Raw genomic sequence first — 18,821 nt, forward strand, 5'->3', positions numbered from 1 at the left:
ATGCAGATATTACATGCTATCATCAAAATAATAAATTTATATTTAAATATTATTTTTTAATTTTATTATTAGTATTAAAATAATAATAATAATAATTATTATTATTATTACTACTACTGCTTCTTGACAATTGTATTTTTCTTTAAATCTATTACTTTATCATAAAAATTCAATATTAAAATAATATTATTAATTTTAATTAATTTGTTATAAAAAAACATCAATAATTATTATTTGATTATTTTTCATATCAATCAACTCTTTATTTAAATATTAGATTTATATTATAAAATTATATAAATAAATAACTTATTTAAATTAATAATAATTGTATTAATTTTTTAGTACAAATTAAAAAATAAAAAATAAAAACAAATGCACGGGATCGCATTATATAGTATGCTTACATTTTACTTTAATAATGATCGTGCATCTACATTCATTTTAATATAATATACATGTGTTTATATATATCTATATGTGTTTTTATTCAAAAATTTTAACATCCATCTCATGTTATATTTAGTTTGTACGAGATCCTATTACATAATATGCTTACATTTTACTCTAATAACGACCAGTCCATACGTATTTTAATAAAATATACATGTGTTTTTATTTAAAACTTTTAATATCAATTTCATGTTGTATTTATTTTGTAGGGGACCATGTTACACAATATGCATACATCTTACTTAAATAATGACTCATAAGTACACATCTCATTTTAATATAATATACATACGTTTTATCTACATGTGTTTTGATTTGAAAATTTTAACATCAATTTCATGTTATATTTATTTAAAAATAACGTAAATTTTTTAAATTTTAATTTTAATTTTAAGTTTATTTTTTAATATATAATACCTTCAAATATGTTTAAACACTAATTCTAGCAATCCATATCCACTACTTTTTAATGATTTTTATTGTGATATATATTATTTTATTTAAATGGTCTTTAGTAATTTTTATTAATGTGTTACTTTGGTAGTTGTTTTTTATGTTTAATTACTTTTTAATTATTATTATTACATTTATAGTGGTAGTTTTGTATTTAATTTTAACTATTTTAATATTTAACTATTGATTGAAATGTTATTTTTTAATCTTAACATTTTTCATTAAAAAAATAATAATATCTTTGATTTTATATATAAATATATTTCAATTGTTTTGTATGTGTTTGTGGATATTTACATATGTTTCTATTTAAAATTTTTAATACAATCTCATGTTGTTTTTATTTTATACGGGACAATATTTTGATTATGTGCATATTTTCTAAATGATTATATTATTATTTCAATTAATATTAGTAATAGTATTAGTAACATTATTATTATTGGTATTATTATTATTGGTAGTAGTAATGTTAGTACTATTATTATTATTAACCTTAGCATTGACATTAACATTATTATTATTAGGATTAACATTGATATTAAATTTATTATTATTATTATTATTATTATTATTAGTTTAAGTATTTTTATAAGTCGTCACTTTGAATTGAGATGAGAGTTCAACTTTTAACTTAAACTTTGTATGTGATAGCTACTTTTTTAACATCAATTTCATGATGTATTTATTTTTTATTTTGTACAGTACCAGATTACACAATATGCTTATATTTTACTTTAACAATAACCCGTGCATATACATTTAATTTTAAATAATATACTTTTACATGTGTTTTTATTTAAAAAATTTAACAAATGTCTTGTTGTACTTATTTTGTACAGGACCATATTACACAATATACTTACATCTTATTTTAACAATGACTTGCATGCATATTTTATTTTAATATAGTATATAACTCAAAACTATAATTATAAATTTTAATCGTGTAACAATATTATTTTATTACACATTACTAATCGATTAGTATTAGTATTATGATTTAAAACAAACAAATTCATATTTAATTACTATTTTTTAATCTTATCATTATTATTATGATAATCTATTATTATTATTAATATAAAAATAAATATATTAATTATATAAATAAATAATTATTTAAATAAAACAATAATTATTAAAAAAAATAATCCAAATAAAAAAACAACAACAAAAAAAATGACCCGTGTGTAGGCACGGGTCTCATACTAGTTTAATATAAAATAATCGAGTCTGACTATTTTTAAACTACTATCTATTTTAAAATATCATTTACTAGGTCTTTACAAAAATTATAACACATTATGAATTGACCATTTTTTATAATTTAATATTAATCATTATTCTTTTAATTTTTATTTATTTTAAAAAAATATATAGAGGTAAGAACTGTCTTTCTTTCATAATAATAATAATAATATTATTATGTTATTACTATTTTTGGAAAATAAAAATTTATTTCATAGTATTAATATAACATTGATTTTATTTAACGGTTATTCAAAGATATGAAAGAGAGAAGAGTTTTCTTGTACCTAACGGTTGTATAACATTCGACAAATCTTGCAATGTGGACTTTTTACGGTAGGAAAAATAAAGAAATCACGTTAAGTATTGAAAAAAAATACCTATTCATAAATCACCTCTCACAATTAGTGTCCATGACCATGTTGTGTTCTATATATCTATCACTTGAAGATTGTGTCTTCAGCTGTTAATTTTCCTTTTATTCTCACTATTATCGGTGTTAGTAGAAGAATTTATTTTATAGTAGATATATTCTCTATTGTAAATTCTTATAACATTTTTGAAAAACATCATATATGAGAAATTGGAATGGAAGAATGAAATCTAGATTTTCTGTTGGATTTTTTAACATTATCCTCTTGAGGATTAAAAATTACTGATTTTGATATATTAAATTATTTTTAATATATTTTAAAACATCTAAATAAATATTCATCCGTATATCTTGAAGTTGAAGTCACAGCAGAAAAACAACACTGAAAAACCCCAACAGAATAGGAGCAGCGCATGCGAAGAGCAGGTGTGGAATCATTGGACTGAACTATAAGTAGAAGCACACACCGAGACAGGTATAGACAGATAAAGCTATGGTTTCCTCTTTTACTCAAACCAATTTATGTCCCACTGTTTTAGTTTTGTAAGCCACTTTTGTGTGTCTTGAGAAATACATGGTGTCTTCATCTCACCATCTGCATCATCACTCTTCGTATCCTTACCAAGCTTCTCATGTCTGTTCCTTTGTCTTACCTTCAGCGACAGAAGCCGAGAAACCTCGTGTAGTCCACCCCACTTTTCCAATGCACGCGCAATATCATACCTCCCTGCACGTTCAAATGACTTTCTACTCGGCATAAATGAAGGGTCTATTCCCCAGCTCCTCTGAAACCTACTTATCTGCATCAACATCTCAATAATCTCATTTATCTATCAATTTTCTTACACTCAACATTTTATATAAACATTAGCAACCAACTTTTGCAGCTTACCTCTTCCTGTAAATTTTCAAGATTGTCCCAGTAACCCTTTGGCTTCCGGTGTTTGTAAGCCAAAGAAAGGTTCAATACGGTTGCAACCTTTCTGAATCCACCCATGCGAGTTATAGCCTTCTCAATATCCACTCTACCATGCAAACGAAGTTGCTTCCTCATTGGCATGAATCCTTCCTGTCCATGTTCTGCGATGAATTGCAGGAGTTCAGATTTTAGCACTTCAATATTCCTCTGTAAACCTGGCACTTTAGGTCTTTGCTGAGATGAACATCGATCGTCGCAATTAGGAACTTCCTCGGCTGAACCAGGGTTGTCATCATTTTCAAAGCTTGATGAAATAATTTGCTGCCCTGAATTTGTATTCTGCTCACAAAATTCTGAAGATTTTAATGCATTCCTGTTCTCAATGTAGTCTCTTATTGCAGACAAGTTTGATGGGAGATCTTCATAAATGACCTGAAATGGCATTGTGCAAAAAATTCACAACATTTCAGGGTGCAAATGGAGAGTTAGGACAGCTCAGAAGATTAAAAAATAATGATATTTGTCTTTCACTCATTTAACAGTGTTTTTAGTCAGCTAAGGAATTACTAGACAAACCTCCTCCATGATGGCTTCTGAAAGGAAAGTATCCTTGCGCATTTTTGACTCCACAGAGTACTTCAGCAAGGTGTGATGATTTCCTAGTTGCTCAAAAATCCATTTTCCCCGGAAAGAATCAAAGTCCCCTTCAACTTGTTCAAAACTGATTTCCTGTTCTAAATATTCACACAACTCCAGCACGACACGAGCATGAAGCACCATATAAAGTAGGCCCTTACACCCTTCCTGCATGTTGAAAAATCAGGAAATCACAAAATTATAGATAAATATACCGTACATGTTCATTCTTGTATCGGTGTTTGTGCTAATGGGTACAAGTTTGTTTAACTGGCTGCAGATAACGATGGTAAAGCACTTGCTGTTAAGAAACAATTCAGCATATAAATAGATATCATGTTCTTTTTTAAGACTTTACTTCTCTAACATACACTGTCCTATACCTGAAGAACACGGACTTTATTGTTATCTCGTGATACAACCTTACTGATTGCTAGATTTGGAACTATCCTGTAACATATTATGTGGAATCAAATTAGAAGAATGAAACAATAGAACCGGGAATTTCATATTCAATGTTCCGATAAATCTACCGTAACTCAGGAAGTGGCTTACTCAGGAAGAGTCTCATAGGCAGTTAGAATATTCCATACTTCCCGAACAGGAGCTTTAACTGTTATGCTTGCAACAACACAACGATGAACACCTCCATTTTCCTTCATATCAAAATCACTTCATTAATAAGTATGTATGACTAATTGCTGTAAAAACAGGTAATTGTCTGAATCCAGGTCAACTCATAATAATTAGTACATAAAATTTACCAGAAGGCCATCAAATCTGCGGAGATGAACTTCATCCACCATCCGAGGCCTGTCAAGCCTGCAAAACTTTCCAAATACACCCCAGTTGCTTCTCATCTCACTGGAAGATGTGAGTATCGAACTGGAAACAGAGGTGGCAATTTCTTTTTTGTTCTCTGCAGGAGGCAACTTATCACTTTGACACAAAGAGCCATTTATCTTTTCAACACTTTCACACAAAGTACCATTTATCTTTTTAACAGATGACCCGTTAATGGCCATATAAGTTTTATGCAACTGATTTTCTGACACCGGAAGTTTCTGATATCCCATAAAATTCTTTTCAGCTCTGAATGCCAAAGCTCGAAGGTTCACAGGAAGATCAGATCTGATAATCCTTTCCAAAAAAATAGCTGGAAAATTAAATCTTGGTATTACATTGACTTCATACGATAAAATAGCAGTTGATGACCTGCATAAACCAGAATTCGTGTAAACTACAAATGTAATATATCAATGTGATTAATTTCAATAAGAACAGCCCATATGTTATAAAGAAATGAAGATACTTATACCATAAAAACCCTTAAGAATTGAGACATACTATGAGTGAAATAATTTAGGATGGCAATTGGAAAAGTTTTATTGTCTTGCAGGTAGAATTATTATTGCATATGGAAAATTAGCCAAGTTATTTCATTCTCTTTCTAACATATAAGTATACTTTGATACATTTTGATTTATGTAAAAAAAGACGAAAGACGCAACAATAGCCTTATACCAACAGGTAAGTCGGCTACATGGATCACATGATTTAATTGCAATTGGTGAAAAACCAATTACTCAGATATTTATCACCTTTAGTTCTATTTAATAATTTCTTCTAAACTCCTGCTTGGCCTCCCTCCACCAATTTTTACAGGGATAAAACTTGTGCAATCTATTCTTCCGAACTCTGCCTATCATATTGAAAAACTAATAAAAATAGTCCTCCTATCTCCTTTGATATCTTGATCTCTAAACAAAGTTTTCCTTCTTGATTTATTTACCCTATTTTTGACAAGATTATTCATCCATTGATCTTTGTCCCAAGTTCTCGTAAAAACTCTCCTAAAATTTTGGATTGTGCTTCACAATTCTCCTCTTATTTCCAGCCTTCTGGTACTTTACCTAATTTTCAACGTTATTGCACCCATTCTCCCTTTTGTTTCTTACCTTTCCTTACACATTTTCATTTCACCATCAAGATTTCTGATCTCAATCCAAAACCATTTTATTTACCTAAGAGTTCTTGAGCAACCTCTCTAACCTTCTTAGACATTTCATTCCAATTCTGACTAGCACTATCTTATAGTTCCCAATTACCTTCTTCTAATAACTTCACAAAAGTTAATTGTTTAGTACCCTTAAGCTGCAACCACGAGATTTTTGGATTTGTATCTGGTTCGGTTTTGTGTTTACATTTCTTAAAATGAACATCAAGAACCAAGACCCTATGTTGTGTAGCAAGTCCCTTTCTTGGAGAGCCATACAAAAGAAGAGCACACTCAACATACTGATATGTTGTTATATACTCAAGATAATTATTACCCCAACCAGGCTATCCAAAAATGTGAACGCAAAAAAACAAGCCAATCAGACCTTGAAGGATTTTGTGTGGTGAATGAGGTCACTAGGATACAAAAAGAGTAGGGGTGCATGTGAAATTTGTGATCTGTCTTCCCTCTCTTGGCCCTCAGGGGAATACTTTTTTTCTCTCTGTATTGCTTCACTGAGCCAGTGAATGCCTTCTTATCATTTGTAAGAAATACCGTTATCTTACTATATCATAATACCATTCAGAGATTGCTGTCATTCGTTCTTTTCTTGTGTGTGGGTTGTTTACAGTTGATGCAGGCTTAACTAAAATGAATCATTTCATTAATCAGAATCAGAACTTCATTAAACCAAATTTGATAGTTCGAGATTGATATGACATATCATGCTAAATATATACATATTGGTATATTTAGATTGATGTAAAGCTGCTTTGCAAAGATGGCTTCATGAAATAGATTATATACCTTGTTCCAGATTTTACGGACCATTTACCATCAAACTTCTTAAAGTCTCCATCAACCATGGAAAAGTGCAGTTCTCGATCCCATTCCTGAAGAATTAAAACAATCAAATATAGCAGTATTAATTTAACTAATTCACTTCTCTAACTTTTTCCTATTGACTGCCTAACCTGTCCACTAAACTAGCCAACCACTGCTAATGGAAACTAATCAATCAACTATTTTTGACATATGATCTTGCGCAAGGCTCATGTGGCAAATTGTATGAGATAACATGGGTTGGAGTATGAGAGATTAAGGGTATCTTTGATTCTCTTCTCATTTCCGGTTTTAAAAAATGTTTTCTGAAGCAATTGCCAGCTATTGAACAATCAATTTCTCATTCAAAATCTACTTACGTTTTGAAAATTAATTCCGAAACAAGTGCTTTAAAACCTAAAGAAACAAAAATTCTCCTCCTCTTCTGTTCTCATCATGTTCAGCTTCTCCTGCTCTCTATGTCTTGTACCATCATCTACCAGTTGTCTCAACAATCTCACACACAAGCCTTATGAAAACTAAAAAAAGAAATTAAAAAGAGAAATCAAACACACCCAAAAGTTTCAATTTCATTCCAATCAAGTAAGGCTAGTGGCTCGCTACAGTGGCCAATTCATATAGCGTTAAAAGACACTCACTGAATTGATGACTTCTCGAAGATCCAAGACAACACGAGCTTCTATATGCCAATACATTGCCCTTTGGAGTCCCCTTTGCTCTAACCATATCCTTCCTGGGTATGGACAAGGAATTTTCCCACTAACAGAAAAAAAAAATGTGCCTTATAGATTGCACCTTTAACTTAATCATCGCCAATACAAAGCAAAAGCACTTTTCCTTTTTTTTTTTAAATTGAATGTGTATAGAAGCATCACCATTTGCATTACCTCCATACAAGATTTGGGATGAAATCAGCGAGACGCTCGTAATCAGTGAGAGCATCCCAAACGGATCCAGTGTCAGCATCGACTGTGATTTGGGCATTGACTCTGCGTTCCCTCCACGATACTACTTGGACCTCACAAAGCACTTCACGGTCACCCTCTTCCTCTTGCTGCTGAAAGCTTCCATCTTTGGCGTTGAAGTGGCACGTGAGCTTCTGGGTGGTCCTAGTTGACGACGAGGAAAGTGCAACAGAAATACCTCGAGAGTTTAGTGTGAGAGACAGAAACCCTATTGTGGTGTGTGCGGCTGGTTTTGAGAGAAAGCACGAAGGGTGAGTTGCAATGGCGGAGGTGGAAGCGATCATGACTGGTGGGACTAACCAAATGAATGTTCCATTGGGTGGTTTGAGTATACATGGAAATGGAAGCTAAGCGATGTTGTTGGTGACAGTTGAAGAAGATACTTCTTGCGTCGTAGCCACCAGTTTTTTTTTTTGTCGTTTAGTGTGGCTCGTGAATTTGTGGCTCCGACACGACACTTGATGATGCGGTTGTTTTCGTCATTTCATCAGATTCTTTTTAATAGGAAAACTACTATGTGAATGTGGGACCATGTTCCATAATTAAAACAAAGATAGAAGCATGTTCTTCTGTAGCATTAGCTCCTTTTATAAATTTAATTATTTAATATTGTAAAAAAATATTAAACATCAATTAAAAGTTTATTACAATATCTTGAAAATTATCTCCAAAATGCTGTCCTGAACCGTATACAAAATTTTCTGTATTTGAGGGAAACAAAATAAATGACAAATTTATCTTCAAAAAGTAGATGTGTTTAGTGTAGAATTTTTCCTTCACCAAGTAATCCCCGTTTTAAAAAAAAAATTAAATAAACCTTTGGGGAACATTATTTCGCTAACTATATTATTTTCTCATATGAACTTTTTTTTTATTTTTTTTATTTCTTTTATTTTTCTAAATAGGAAGGAGAAATTAAAAAAATTAAAAATTAAATATTTAACATTAAAATTATGAAAAAATAATTTAAAAAAAATAATTAAAGTTATTGAGTTTAAATTTTAACTATTTTAAGAAAACGAATAAAAAGTAATAATTTATAATTTTTTAATATAATTTAATATTAATTTTTTATTATTAATTTTTTGAAAAATAAAAATATTTTAATAGAAAATATTTATGATCAATAATAATAACAACCCTAATAATATTCTAAAATTTTAAACTTATCTTTTATTTCTCATTCATCTTTTTCTACAAACTATTATAACACTAATAGTTTTTATTTCAAATACATTACAAAATTAATATCTTTAAAAATTTTCATGAATAATGATTTTTGTTTAAAAAAAATCTTCAAATAAAGTTAGTAGAAAATTATTACTTCACATGAATCGAAGTCGAATTCTTTAATTGATTGTTTGATGTCCAATTTCATAAGTTTATTCGGAATTCAGTTTTTCGGCACTGAATTGTGGAATAATTTTTTAAGGGAAAAAAAAAACAAAAAATTAAACATTGAAATTTAAAATAAGGGAAAAATAATTTATAATAATTAATTAAAAATGCAAAGATTAAATTTTAGTTACTTTGAGAAATAAAAAATAAAAAATAAAAAATTTAAGAATGAAAGTTGTATTTTCTAATACTGATTGTAATATAATTTAGAATAAAATTTGTTATCATAAAAATGGTTTGTAGGACAAGATAAATCATAAATAAAACATAAATTTTAGGTTTTAGAACATTATTATGCTTATTGTTATTATTATTTATCATAAATATTTTTATTTTTCAAAAATTAATAATGAATAATTTTAAATTATAATAAAAAATCATAAATTAATTTCTATTTTATTCTTTCTGTTACAATAATTAAAATTAAAATTCAATACTTTTAATTATTTATTTTAAATTACTTTTTCATTATTTTAGTTTTAATTTTTTTATTTTTCCTCCGTATTTTAGAAAAATAAAAAAAAAATAACAAAAATAAGTCCATTTAGAAAAATTATCTAAAATATTTTTCACTTTATTTTTTATTTTACATAGAAAATTGATATTATTAATAAAATAGACGTGTATTATTAAAAAACTAAATATAATGTACATATATTTTCTTAAAATTATATATATCTTAAATAGTAAAACCAATAAATTTATTATTTATCTTTTATAAAAATATAATAATATATATTTTTAATCATACAACTAATTTTATTATTATGATTCCATCCTAATTAAAATATGAAAGCTTGAGTCACTGTATAGATTGTTTGAATGAGCAATCCAATCTTAAAAATAATTATAATTACATATCTTTAATATGTTATTGTTCAAAATTAAAATTATTTGTTAGTTTTCATTTCGAAGTTTCAAGAAAAAAGTTGCGGAAATTGGATAAGTATCAAAAGTAGTAAAATTGCAAAATTACACAATTATGATATAAAGATAATAGTTGCTCTCGAGAGTGTTTCACTCATCATGTATACGAATATACAAATAAACACTAACACAAAAAAGGCCTTTAACATCACCCCAATAACGTCTGCCTAAAAAAAGTCCAATGTTAAAAATGAGCGGTGGCATTTTTGTAAATAATACGACATTTTTAACGTCTGACGTGGAGCGGGCAGACGTTACTTAACGTCTGTTAAAAAATACCCCGACGTCACTCAAAAAAGGACGTCGGCCCCCAGCTCGACAAACGTCCCTTGACGTCGGACCAGCGCGCGCCAGACGTCACTTAACGTCGGCCCCTCCCACCCCCGACGTCACTTAACGTCGGACATAACACCCCCAACGTTAAGTTTCAGCTTATCTCTGCGCGAAACGCAGAAACCCTCGCGCTGTTCATCGTTTCCGCGAGAGTTCCCGCCGGCGACGCCATTTCCGACCCCCTCCAGGTGAGTTTCGAAAGGTTTTCGCCATCAAACTTGTTGGGGTTTAATTATGGGTTGATTTTACACGTTTTGAACCGATTATTTTCCGTTTTCATCCCCATTTGCAGCGTTTTGAGATTCGTCCCACTTGCTCTTCGTTCCCATTTGGCCAGCAGTGTGCGGAGACCCTAGACTTCCTCTCAAAGTTCGTATTTCAATTAGAGGAGGTTAGTTTTTCATTGTATGTATATATTTTTTCATTGTATGTATAGAATTACTTGTATTAATTTATAAATGTCATTATAGTTTTAGTCTTAGACTATTTTTTTGTTAATTTTTTTGGCCTATTTTTTTATTTTATTTAAAATTTTATAATAATATTTGTAAAATTAGTAAATAAAATTATATTTATTATTAGATATATGCATTTTAAATAATTCTCATTGCATTTTATTTTTGAATATTATTGTTGTAGTGTTATTTTATATATGTAGATTTATTATACTTATAGTATACAGTGAGCGAAACTTAGTTCCCGTTTGAGATTTAATACAAATGATTAAATTTTTAATCGTTTGTATTAAATCTTGAATTGTCCGATTGGACAGTTTGAAAAAATTATTTTTCATAATTTGCTACAATGTGTACATTGAGGTTTACGCATAAATTTCATAAAATTTCGATTGAGGCTAATTTGTGTTGTTCTTTGGATGCATACTTGATTGTGATCATGATTAATCACTTTCATTTCGTGTACTTCAGAGACCAATGCGAAATGCTGTCGAAATTTTGTGAAATTTATGATGTTTGACTTATTTGTACATGTGTTAGCAAATTATGAAAAATAATTTTTTCGAATGGGTAGGGCCTCACCTTGTGAGAGTTAAAAGTTTGAGATGGATTGAGTTTTTTACGAACATAGTATGGATCGAAGCTGGATGAATGAGCGTCGCATAAGTGAAGAGTATGAAAAGGGGGTTTCTGAGTTTTTGCAATATGTTCAAGAACACGCAATCTCAAGTAACGGGACATATTTTTGTCCTTATGTTCGTTGTCTTAATCAAATACGTCATGACTTAGGAACAATGCGTGATCATTTATTCATCTTTGGTATAATGAGAAGTTATACACTTTGGACTTGGCATGGAGAAGTATTAGATAAGCCTACAACGTCACGAGGAACAGATTATGTAGACGACTGGATGAATGATCATTTAGAAGATATGGTACGTGATGTTGGGGAGGAGAATTTTGGAAAAGTTCATTTATATGATTCTCTTAAGTCCGATTCAGAGGAACAATTGTACCCAGGATGCACTAACTTTACGCGACTGTCAGCAACTTTGAAATTATTCAGTTTAAAAGCAAGGCATGGATGGACGGATACAAGTTTCACAGAATTGTTGGAGTTGTTAAAGGAGATGCTTCCAGAAAATAACACGTTACCTATCCGTAATTACGAAGCAAAGAAAGTTTTATGTCCAATGGGTTTGGAATATCAAAAGATACATGCATGCCCAAATGATTGTGTTTTATACAGAGACGAGTTTGCTTCACTGAAGGCGTGTCCAACATGTGGTTTATCGCGGTCTAAAAAGAAAATTGATGGAAATAGTGGCGATGAAGACAAAGATGGTCCACCTGCTAAGGTGATGTGGTACCTTCCTATAATTCCTAGATTCAAACGACTATTTTCCATTAAAGAAGATGCAAAAAACCTGAAATGGCACGTTGATGGAAGAAAGTGTGATAATCTTCTTCGACACCCAGCTGATTCTCCACAATGGAAGAAGATTGATGAAACATTTCCAGAATTTGGTGCTGAGCCAAGAAACTTAAGACTTGGACTTGCTACAGATGGTATGAATCCTTATGGGAACTTAAGTAGCAAACATAGTTCATGGCCAGTTTTGCTGATGATTTACAATTTATCTCCTTTGTTGTGCATGAAGAGGAAATATATGATGTTGTCTATGATGATATCGGGTCCTAGACAACCTGGAAATGACATTGATGTGTACCTAAAGCCGTTGATCGATGATTTGAAACTATTATGGGAAGAAGGTGTCGATGTGTATGATTCATATTCTGAAGAATTGTTTTGTTTGCGTGCAATGTTGTTTTGCACCATAAATGATTTTCCAGCATATGGAAACTTGAGCGGTTACATTGTTAAAGGTCATTTTGCATGTCCCATTTGTGAAAAAAACACGAGTTATATTCAATTGAAGCACGGTCAGAAAACTGTGTATACAAGACATCGAAAGTTTCTTCCTCGAAATCATCATTATCGTAGAATGAAAAAAGCATTTAATGGAAGTCCTGAGGATGAAGTTGTAGCGAGACCCCGCAATGGTGAAGAAATATACAACCAAGTGGAAAACATTGACATTGTGTTTGGGAAACATCCAAAGAAAAAGACCACGGAAAAAAGCATTTGGAAGAAACGATCAATCTTCTTTAATCTTCCATATTGGTGTAAACTTGATGTACGGCATTGTATAGACGTGATGCACGTTGAAAAAAATGTATGTGATAGCGTCATCGGGACTTTGCTAAATGTAAAAGGAAAGACTAAAGATGGAGTTAAAGCACGACAAGATTTGGCTGAAATGGGCATCCGTTCTGAGTTACATGCACAATCAATTGGAAGACGAACCTACCTGCCTCCAGCTTGTCACACTCTTTCTAGAAAAGAGAAGCAAATTTTTTGTGAGTGTTTAAGAAGTGTGAAGGTTCCCCAAGGTTACTCTTCAAATATTAGTAGCCTTGTTTCTATGCAAGATTTAAAGTTAGTCGGTTTAAAGTCTCACGATTGTCATGTGTTGATGCAACAACTTTTACTAGTAGCTTTTCGAGCCATCTTACCTACTTCTGTCAGAGGTATTCTAACACGTTTGTGTATGTTCTTCAATGCCATATGCAAGAAAGTTATTGACCCTCGAGTGTTAGACGATTTGGAAAATGAGGCCATTAGACTATTGTGTCAATTGGAAATGTATTTTCCACCTTCATTTTTCGATATCATGGTTCATTTGATAGTTCATCTTGTGAGGGAAATTCGATTATGTGGGCCAGTTTTCTTGAGATAGATGTACCCAGTGGAAAGATACATGAAGGTCTTAAAGGGATATGTCAAGAATCAGTATCGACCAGAAGCTTCTATTATAGAGCGGTACATTGCAGAAGAAGCCATTGAATTCTGCTCAAGTTATATGCCAAGTTGTGAACCAATTGGAGTTCCTAAGACTAGACATGAAGGTAAATGTGAAGGTAAGGGTGTGCGTGGAGTGAAGATTCAAAGTGTTAGTAGAAAATTAGTTGATCAAGCCCATTTGTACATCTTAAACAACACTGTAGAGGTCATTCCTTACATAACACAACACATTGATGAAACGAAATCAGCACATCCACGAATGAGTGAAAAATGGGCACTTAATGAACATAACAAAACATTCTTATCATGGTTTAAGAAAAAGGTTTACGCGACTCCAAATGTTTCTGAAACTCTATTGAGGCTAGCTCGTGGACCGAACAATGATGTCATTACATATGGCGGGTACTACATAAACAATCATTGTTTTTATTCAAAGATGGAAGATGACAAAAGTAGAGTTCAAAATAGTGGGGTTACACTTCAAGCTAAATCTGTACATTTTGCCAGTTCTAAGGACAAGAATCCAATTACGGCATCCATGAGTTACTTTGGAATAATACACGAAATATGAGAAGTTGATTATGTAACTTTTAGAGTGCCGGTTTTCAAGTGTAAATGGGTTGATAGTAATTCGGGTGTTAGCACAAATGACTTTGGCTTTACTTTGGTGGATCTTAACAAGATGAGTGATACAAATGAACCATTTATCATGGCTAGTCAAGCAAGACAAATTTTTTATGTCATTGATCCAGCCAATCAGAAATTGTCAGTTGTATTAGAAGGAAGAAACATGCACGTAAATGATGATGAAGATTGTCTAGACATACTTGAGACAACGTCTTTCTCATCAAGAACCATTCAAGACAAAGTTGATGATGTAACTGATGACATCCATGCTATTCGAAGTGATCACAATGAAGGCATATGGGAGAACACAATTTCTTGATAGGTGTTTATTTAATAATATTGTCACATTTACAATTTTTTATTTTTCTTCCTGTTTTAATATAATAGAGGTTAATTGAGTATATTTTCATTGTTAACATTTCCTAATGATATGTTTCAGGTATGGCAAGCTCCGGATCAGACCAGGAGGGACCTGGTAGATCTGTGACTCGGTTGCCGGATGTCACAAACCGACGAGAGAGGATGCCGGTTCACATTGATCCTCGATCGGGTGAACCCAGTGGCCCTTAGGAAAAAAAGTACCGTAGCTACATAGGAATGTTGGCCAAAACGAAAGTTTCTATTGCAATTGCATGTTGGGATGACGTCGCGGAGGTCGAGAAGAACCTCCTATGGCAGGATCTTGTGGTATGTTTACTTAAACCAACTATAGTATTTTTTTATGTTACTGTTAACATAACATATTTTATGTTTTAAACAGCACAAATTTGAGATTACTCCGAACACTAAGCGAATTAGAAAGAAAGTCTTATCTCACATAGCCACCAGATGGAGGGACTTCAAGGCAAGGCTCACACGTTTATATGTGTTTGGAGATAGACAACATGACACTCCTTGTGAGAAGTACAAAATCTCGGAGGAGGAGTGGATGCAATTTCGTGCATGTAGAGAGTCTGGAGACTGACAGGTTTGTTTGTTAAATTTGTTTATAGTGACACTAGTCATACATTTCTGTATTCAAACTATTAAATAATGTTATGTGTGACAGGAAAAAAGGACAGCAGCCCAACAAAGACAAAGGCTTAATGATAGACCACATGTACTCTCTCGAGGTGGTTATGCATTATTGGAGAAAAAATTGAAAAAGTCGCGTGCACAGTCTCTGGGACTTGAGTCCCCTGACCTAGTGGATTCAATTCCTAGGTACGAGATGTGGAAGGCTGCTCGGACTAAGTCCGATGGGCAAATGACATCACAATCAGCTCAAATCATATCTCAAAAAATAGTAAGTACAAACCTTATTTGACTATCATAGTTCATATGTTTCTCCTTTTGATTAAACTTTCTTTTGTGGTGTAGGATGAATTAATTGAGCAAGAGACTCAGGGTTCGTTTGTTGGCCATGGTCGAGACGATATACTCACAACGGCAATTGGAAGGCCAGAGCACCCAGGACGTGTGCGTGGTGTTGGAGGTGCCATTGGTCTTCGAGATTACTTTGGTCCTCCACAAAGAAGTAATGAATCGTTGAGTCAAGAGGCCTTGAGGAAGATGGAGCAACAAATGGAGGAAAGATTCAACCAACGCATGGGAATTATGGAACAACGTTTTATGGAACAACTTCAACAGCAACAACAAATACAAAGAACACTTGAAGAAAAGCTTCAGTCCATGCAGCAACAGAACATGGAATTACCCACTCAAGCTCCAACAGGACAACGTGTGAGTACAAAAGGCTCATGCTCTGGTGTAGATCATACTGACTACACAAGTCAGTATGAGCTATTGGTTGATGAAGACCCCCCGCGCGTAGTGGCCATAGGACGACAACTTCAGGGTGGGGAGACTATCCATGGTGTTCCTCTATTGCCCCATCATGCGCGTGTGATGATTGATGAAGTTTGAGATCCCCATGCTCAAGTGCCTGTGCCAACTTCAGAAATCCAATTTGTTGGGGAAGCTTTAGGCACATTTATTGCTTGGCCTAAAGCATTGATCATGCCATACTTTAGCCCACGAAAGGTATTATGACATCATGTTTTTAGTAGTTCAATCTTACAATTTATAAAACTTTTAACATCAAACCTTTCTAAATCTTTATTTCAGTCCACTCGTCCTGAAAAACAGCCGGTCCGACGTCCACGTGTTATACGTGAAGATGATGAAATGGCAGAAGCAGAAGATGATCCTCTAGGAAAGCTACTTCTGAAATTACACAAGTTGAAAAGAGGACCGGTAGAGCTAGAGTGGGAGTTAAGAAAATTTGGCCTTCATTGTCATGTCCCATTGTACATAAACCTGAATGATGCACTAGAGATCATTACAGGAGACAAGATGTTAAATATTTCAGTCATACAACTATGGTGCATGTAAGATTTTTTTTATTGTGTTTCATATTTAAAGCAAGGAATTGGTACCTTTTAATATTATACCTAACTGTCTTCTTGTAGGTACATGGACAAAGTCATTGTGGACCAAGGTCGATCTTCCGTCTATGGATTCATTGAACGTCAAACAATTCAACCTTCGGGAAACTCACCTGACCAAATCAAACTTTATTTGCAAACATGGATGGTTGAGTCAAATAGAGAGATCTACTTTGCACCATACATTGATTCGTAAGTGTTTTTGCTAATAATATTTTGTGAAGTATTATTAATTATTTTGGCTAAGTACTTGTGATTGATGGTAGGTATCATTGGCAACTTTGTCTCATCATTCCAAGACAATGCCTAGTTGTATGGTTTTGTTCATGCCATAGGAAGATTCCACCAGCTTTTAAAAACATGTTACAAGAGTAAGTATTTTTTTTTTCAATCCTAACTTATGTATCTACTTAGTTATAAAAACTTACATATGTTTTATGTTTTCAAAATTTCATTAGAATTGTGGGTAAGCCTAGAGGCCAACAACTTAAAGTCATATATCCAAAGGTTAGAACTCATTCATTTTAAAGTTATTAATTTCTGTATGTCAACTTATGACTTTGATGTGTTTATTTTATTTGTAATGTTCAATGTAACAAGCAAGAAGATTCATGGGAATGTGGATATTATGTCATGTCTTGGATAAGAACAATCATTCGAGCTGCAGTTAAAGATGAATGGATAGAGGTAATTATATATATCTTTCACATATTATAAATTATATCAAACTTTAAAGAATGATATTCATACATAATGAAATTGTATTACTTTTTCAGCGATTCAAGAATCCATCACCTCTGCCAGATGACATTATCCACACACTAAGACAGGAATGGGCGGCATATCTATTGGAGAGATGGAGTTGATACCACATGAATTAGAACTCCTTTCAAAAACTTTATTGTACAAGAATTTCATGTTGAAATTTTTAGTTTGTTGCTATTTATATTAGTTTAGAATATATGTTGAAACTTAAGTTCTATTATATATAACTGTAACTCCAGAATTTTGCTGAAAGTATTATGAAATTGTTCTGGGAATTTTCTGATTTTCAGGTGTATGGATGTTGTAAAAACAGTCAAATTTTTTTTAAAAAAATGGAGCAGTTTGACGTCTGGTGTGCCCTGACAGACGTTATTTAACGTCTGACCGTACCAGGGCCGACGTTATTTAACGTCTGACGGGCTCTGACAGACGTTAAACTGCTCAGGTTTTTCCCTCATTTTAGCGCGAAAATTGACGTCTGTGTTACTAGCCCCGACGTTGGATAACGTCGGACTCCTAAAAGACCGACGTCAAGTGACGTTTGCTATTTTTCTGACGTTATTTTGACGTCACCCGATACGACGTCGGTGTTTGGGCAGACGTCAAAGGTCGAAAATGTCGGACGTTAAAAGACTTTTTTGTGTTAGTGAAAACACTTTTGTGGCACAAATGCTAACTTTCTTTTATTATTCGACGGTCTTTTTATTTAATTTAAATTATTAAGATTATCATGAATTAAATGTATTAATTTTTATATCAAGAAAACTTAATTATTATCGACTAATATCAAGTAAGCATTGCATAATAAAATTATATGAACATAACAATTAACGTCTTAAATATTTTCTTCACAAAAAGCGTAAAAGAGTTTATTCATGATAAAAATAAAAATCTAGAGACATCTAAGTTAAGTCTTAACAGAGAGTCCACCGCTAGCCTCTTGACAATGCTTCCACAAGTGGTTGGACCAAATGTCTTCTTGGAAACATCAATTGAACATGCTTTCTTCCCAACATATTCCTACATTTTCAAATCATTAGTAACTTCATATATATATATATATATATATATATATATATATATATATATATATATATATATATATATATATATATATATATATATATATATA

The 18,821-nt window shown here is 32.0% G+C and overlaps 1 protein-coding gene and 1 pseudogene across 1 annotated transcript; one reads left to right on the forward strand and one right to left on the reverse strand.

Annotated features, from left to right (window-relative positions):
- Nucleotides 1-3,008: 3,008 nt before the first annotated feature.
- Nucleotides 3,009-8,259, reverse strand: LOC114164849 (polyketide cyclase/dehydrase/lipid transporter). The gene is made up of 9 exons (XM_028049622.2): nucleotides 7,815-8,259; nucleotides 7,566-7,686; nucleotides 6,892-6,977; nucleotides 4,850-5,300; nucleotides 4,641-4,741; nucleotides 4,469-4,535; nucleotides 4,026-4,253; nucleotides 3,423-3,881; nucleotides 3,009-3,330 (listed from the first exon to the last, which is right to left on the reverse strand). Exons 1-9 carry the CDS (start codon nucleotides 8,174-8,176, stop codon nucleotides 3,037-3,039), a joined length of 2,169 nt encoding a protein of 722 aa, XP_027905423.2. The 5' UTR covers nucleotides 8,177-8,259; the 3' UTR covers nucleotides 3,009-3,036.
- Nucleotides 8,260-11,637: 3,378 nt separating this feature from the next.
- Nucleotides 11,638-16,871, forward strand: LOC114163618 (uncharacterized; annotated as a pseudogene).
- The last annotated feature ends 1,950 nt before the right edge of the window (nucleotides 16,872-18,821 follow it).

The sequence above is a fragment of the Vigna unguiculata genome, chromosome 9 (genome assembly GCF_037176805.1).
Source record: "Vigna unguiculata cultivar grain cowpea cultivar isolate G323 ecotype 2 chromosome 9, ASM3717680v1, whole genome shotgun sequence".
NCBI lineage: Eukaryota > Viridiplantae > Streptophyta > Magnoliopsida > Fabales > Fabaceae > Vigna > Vigna unguiculata.

What these genes read in the sequence shown, in the direction of transcription:
- LOC114164849 (XM_028049622.2), bottom strand. Translation starts at nt 8,176, where the DNA reads ATGATCGCTTCCACCTCCGCCATTGCAACTCACCCTTCGTGCTTTCTC. An exon ending in TTCGAGAAGTCATCAATTCA is followed by an intron (nt 6,978 to 7,565) that starts GTGAGTGTCTTT and finishes TTAATTCTTCAG; the next exon opens with GAATGGGATCGAGAACTGCA. An exon ending in GCCTATGAGACTCTTCCTGA is followed by an intron (nt 4,536 to 4,640) that starts GTAAGCCACTTC and finishes AATATGTTACAG; the next exon opens with GATAGTTCCAAATCTAGCAA.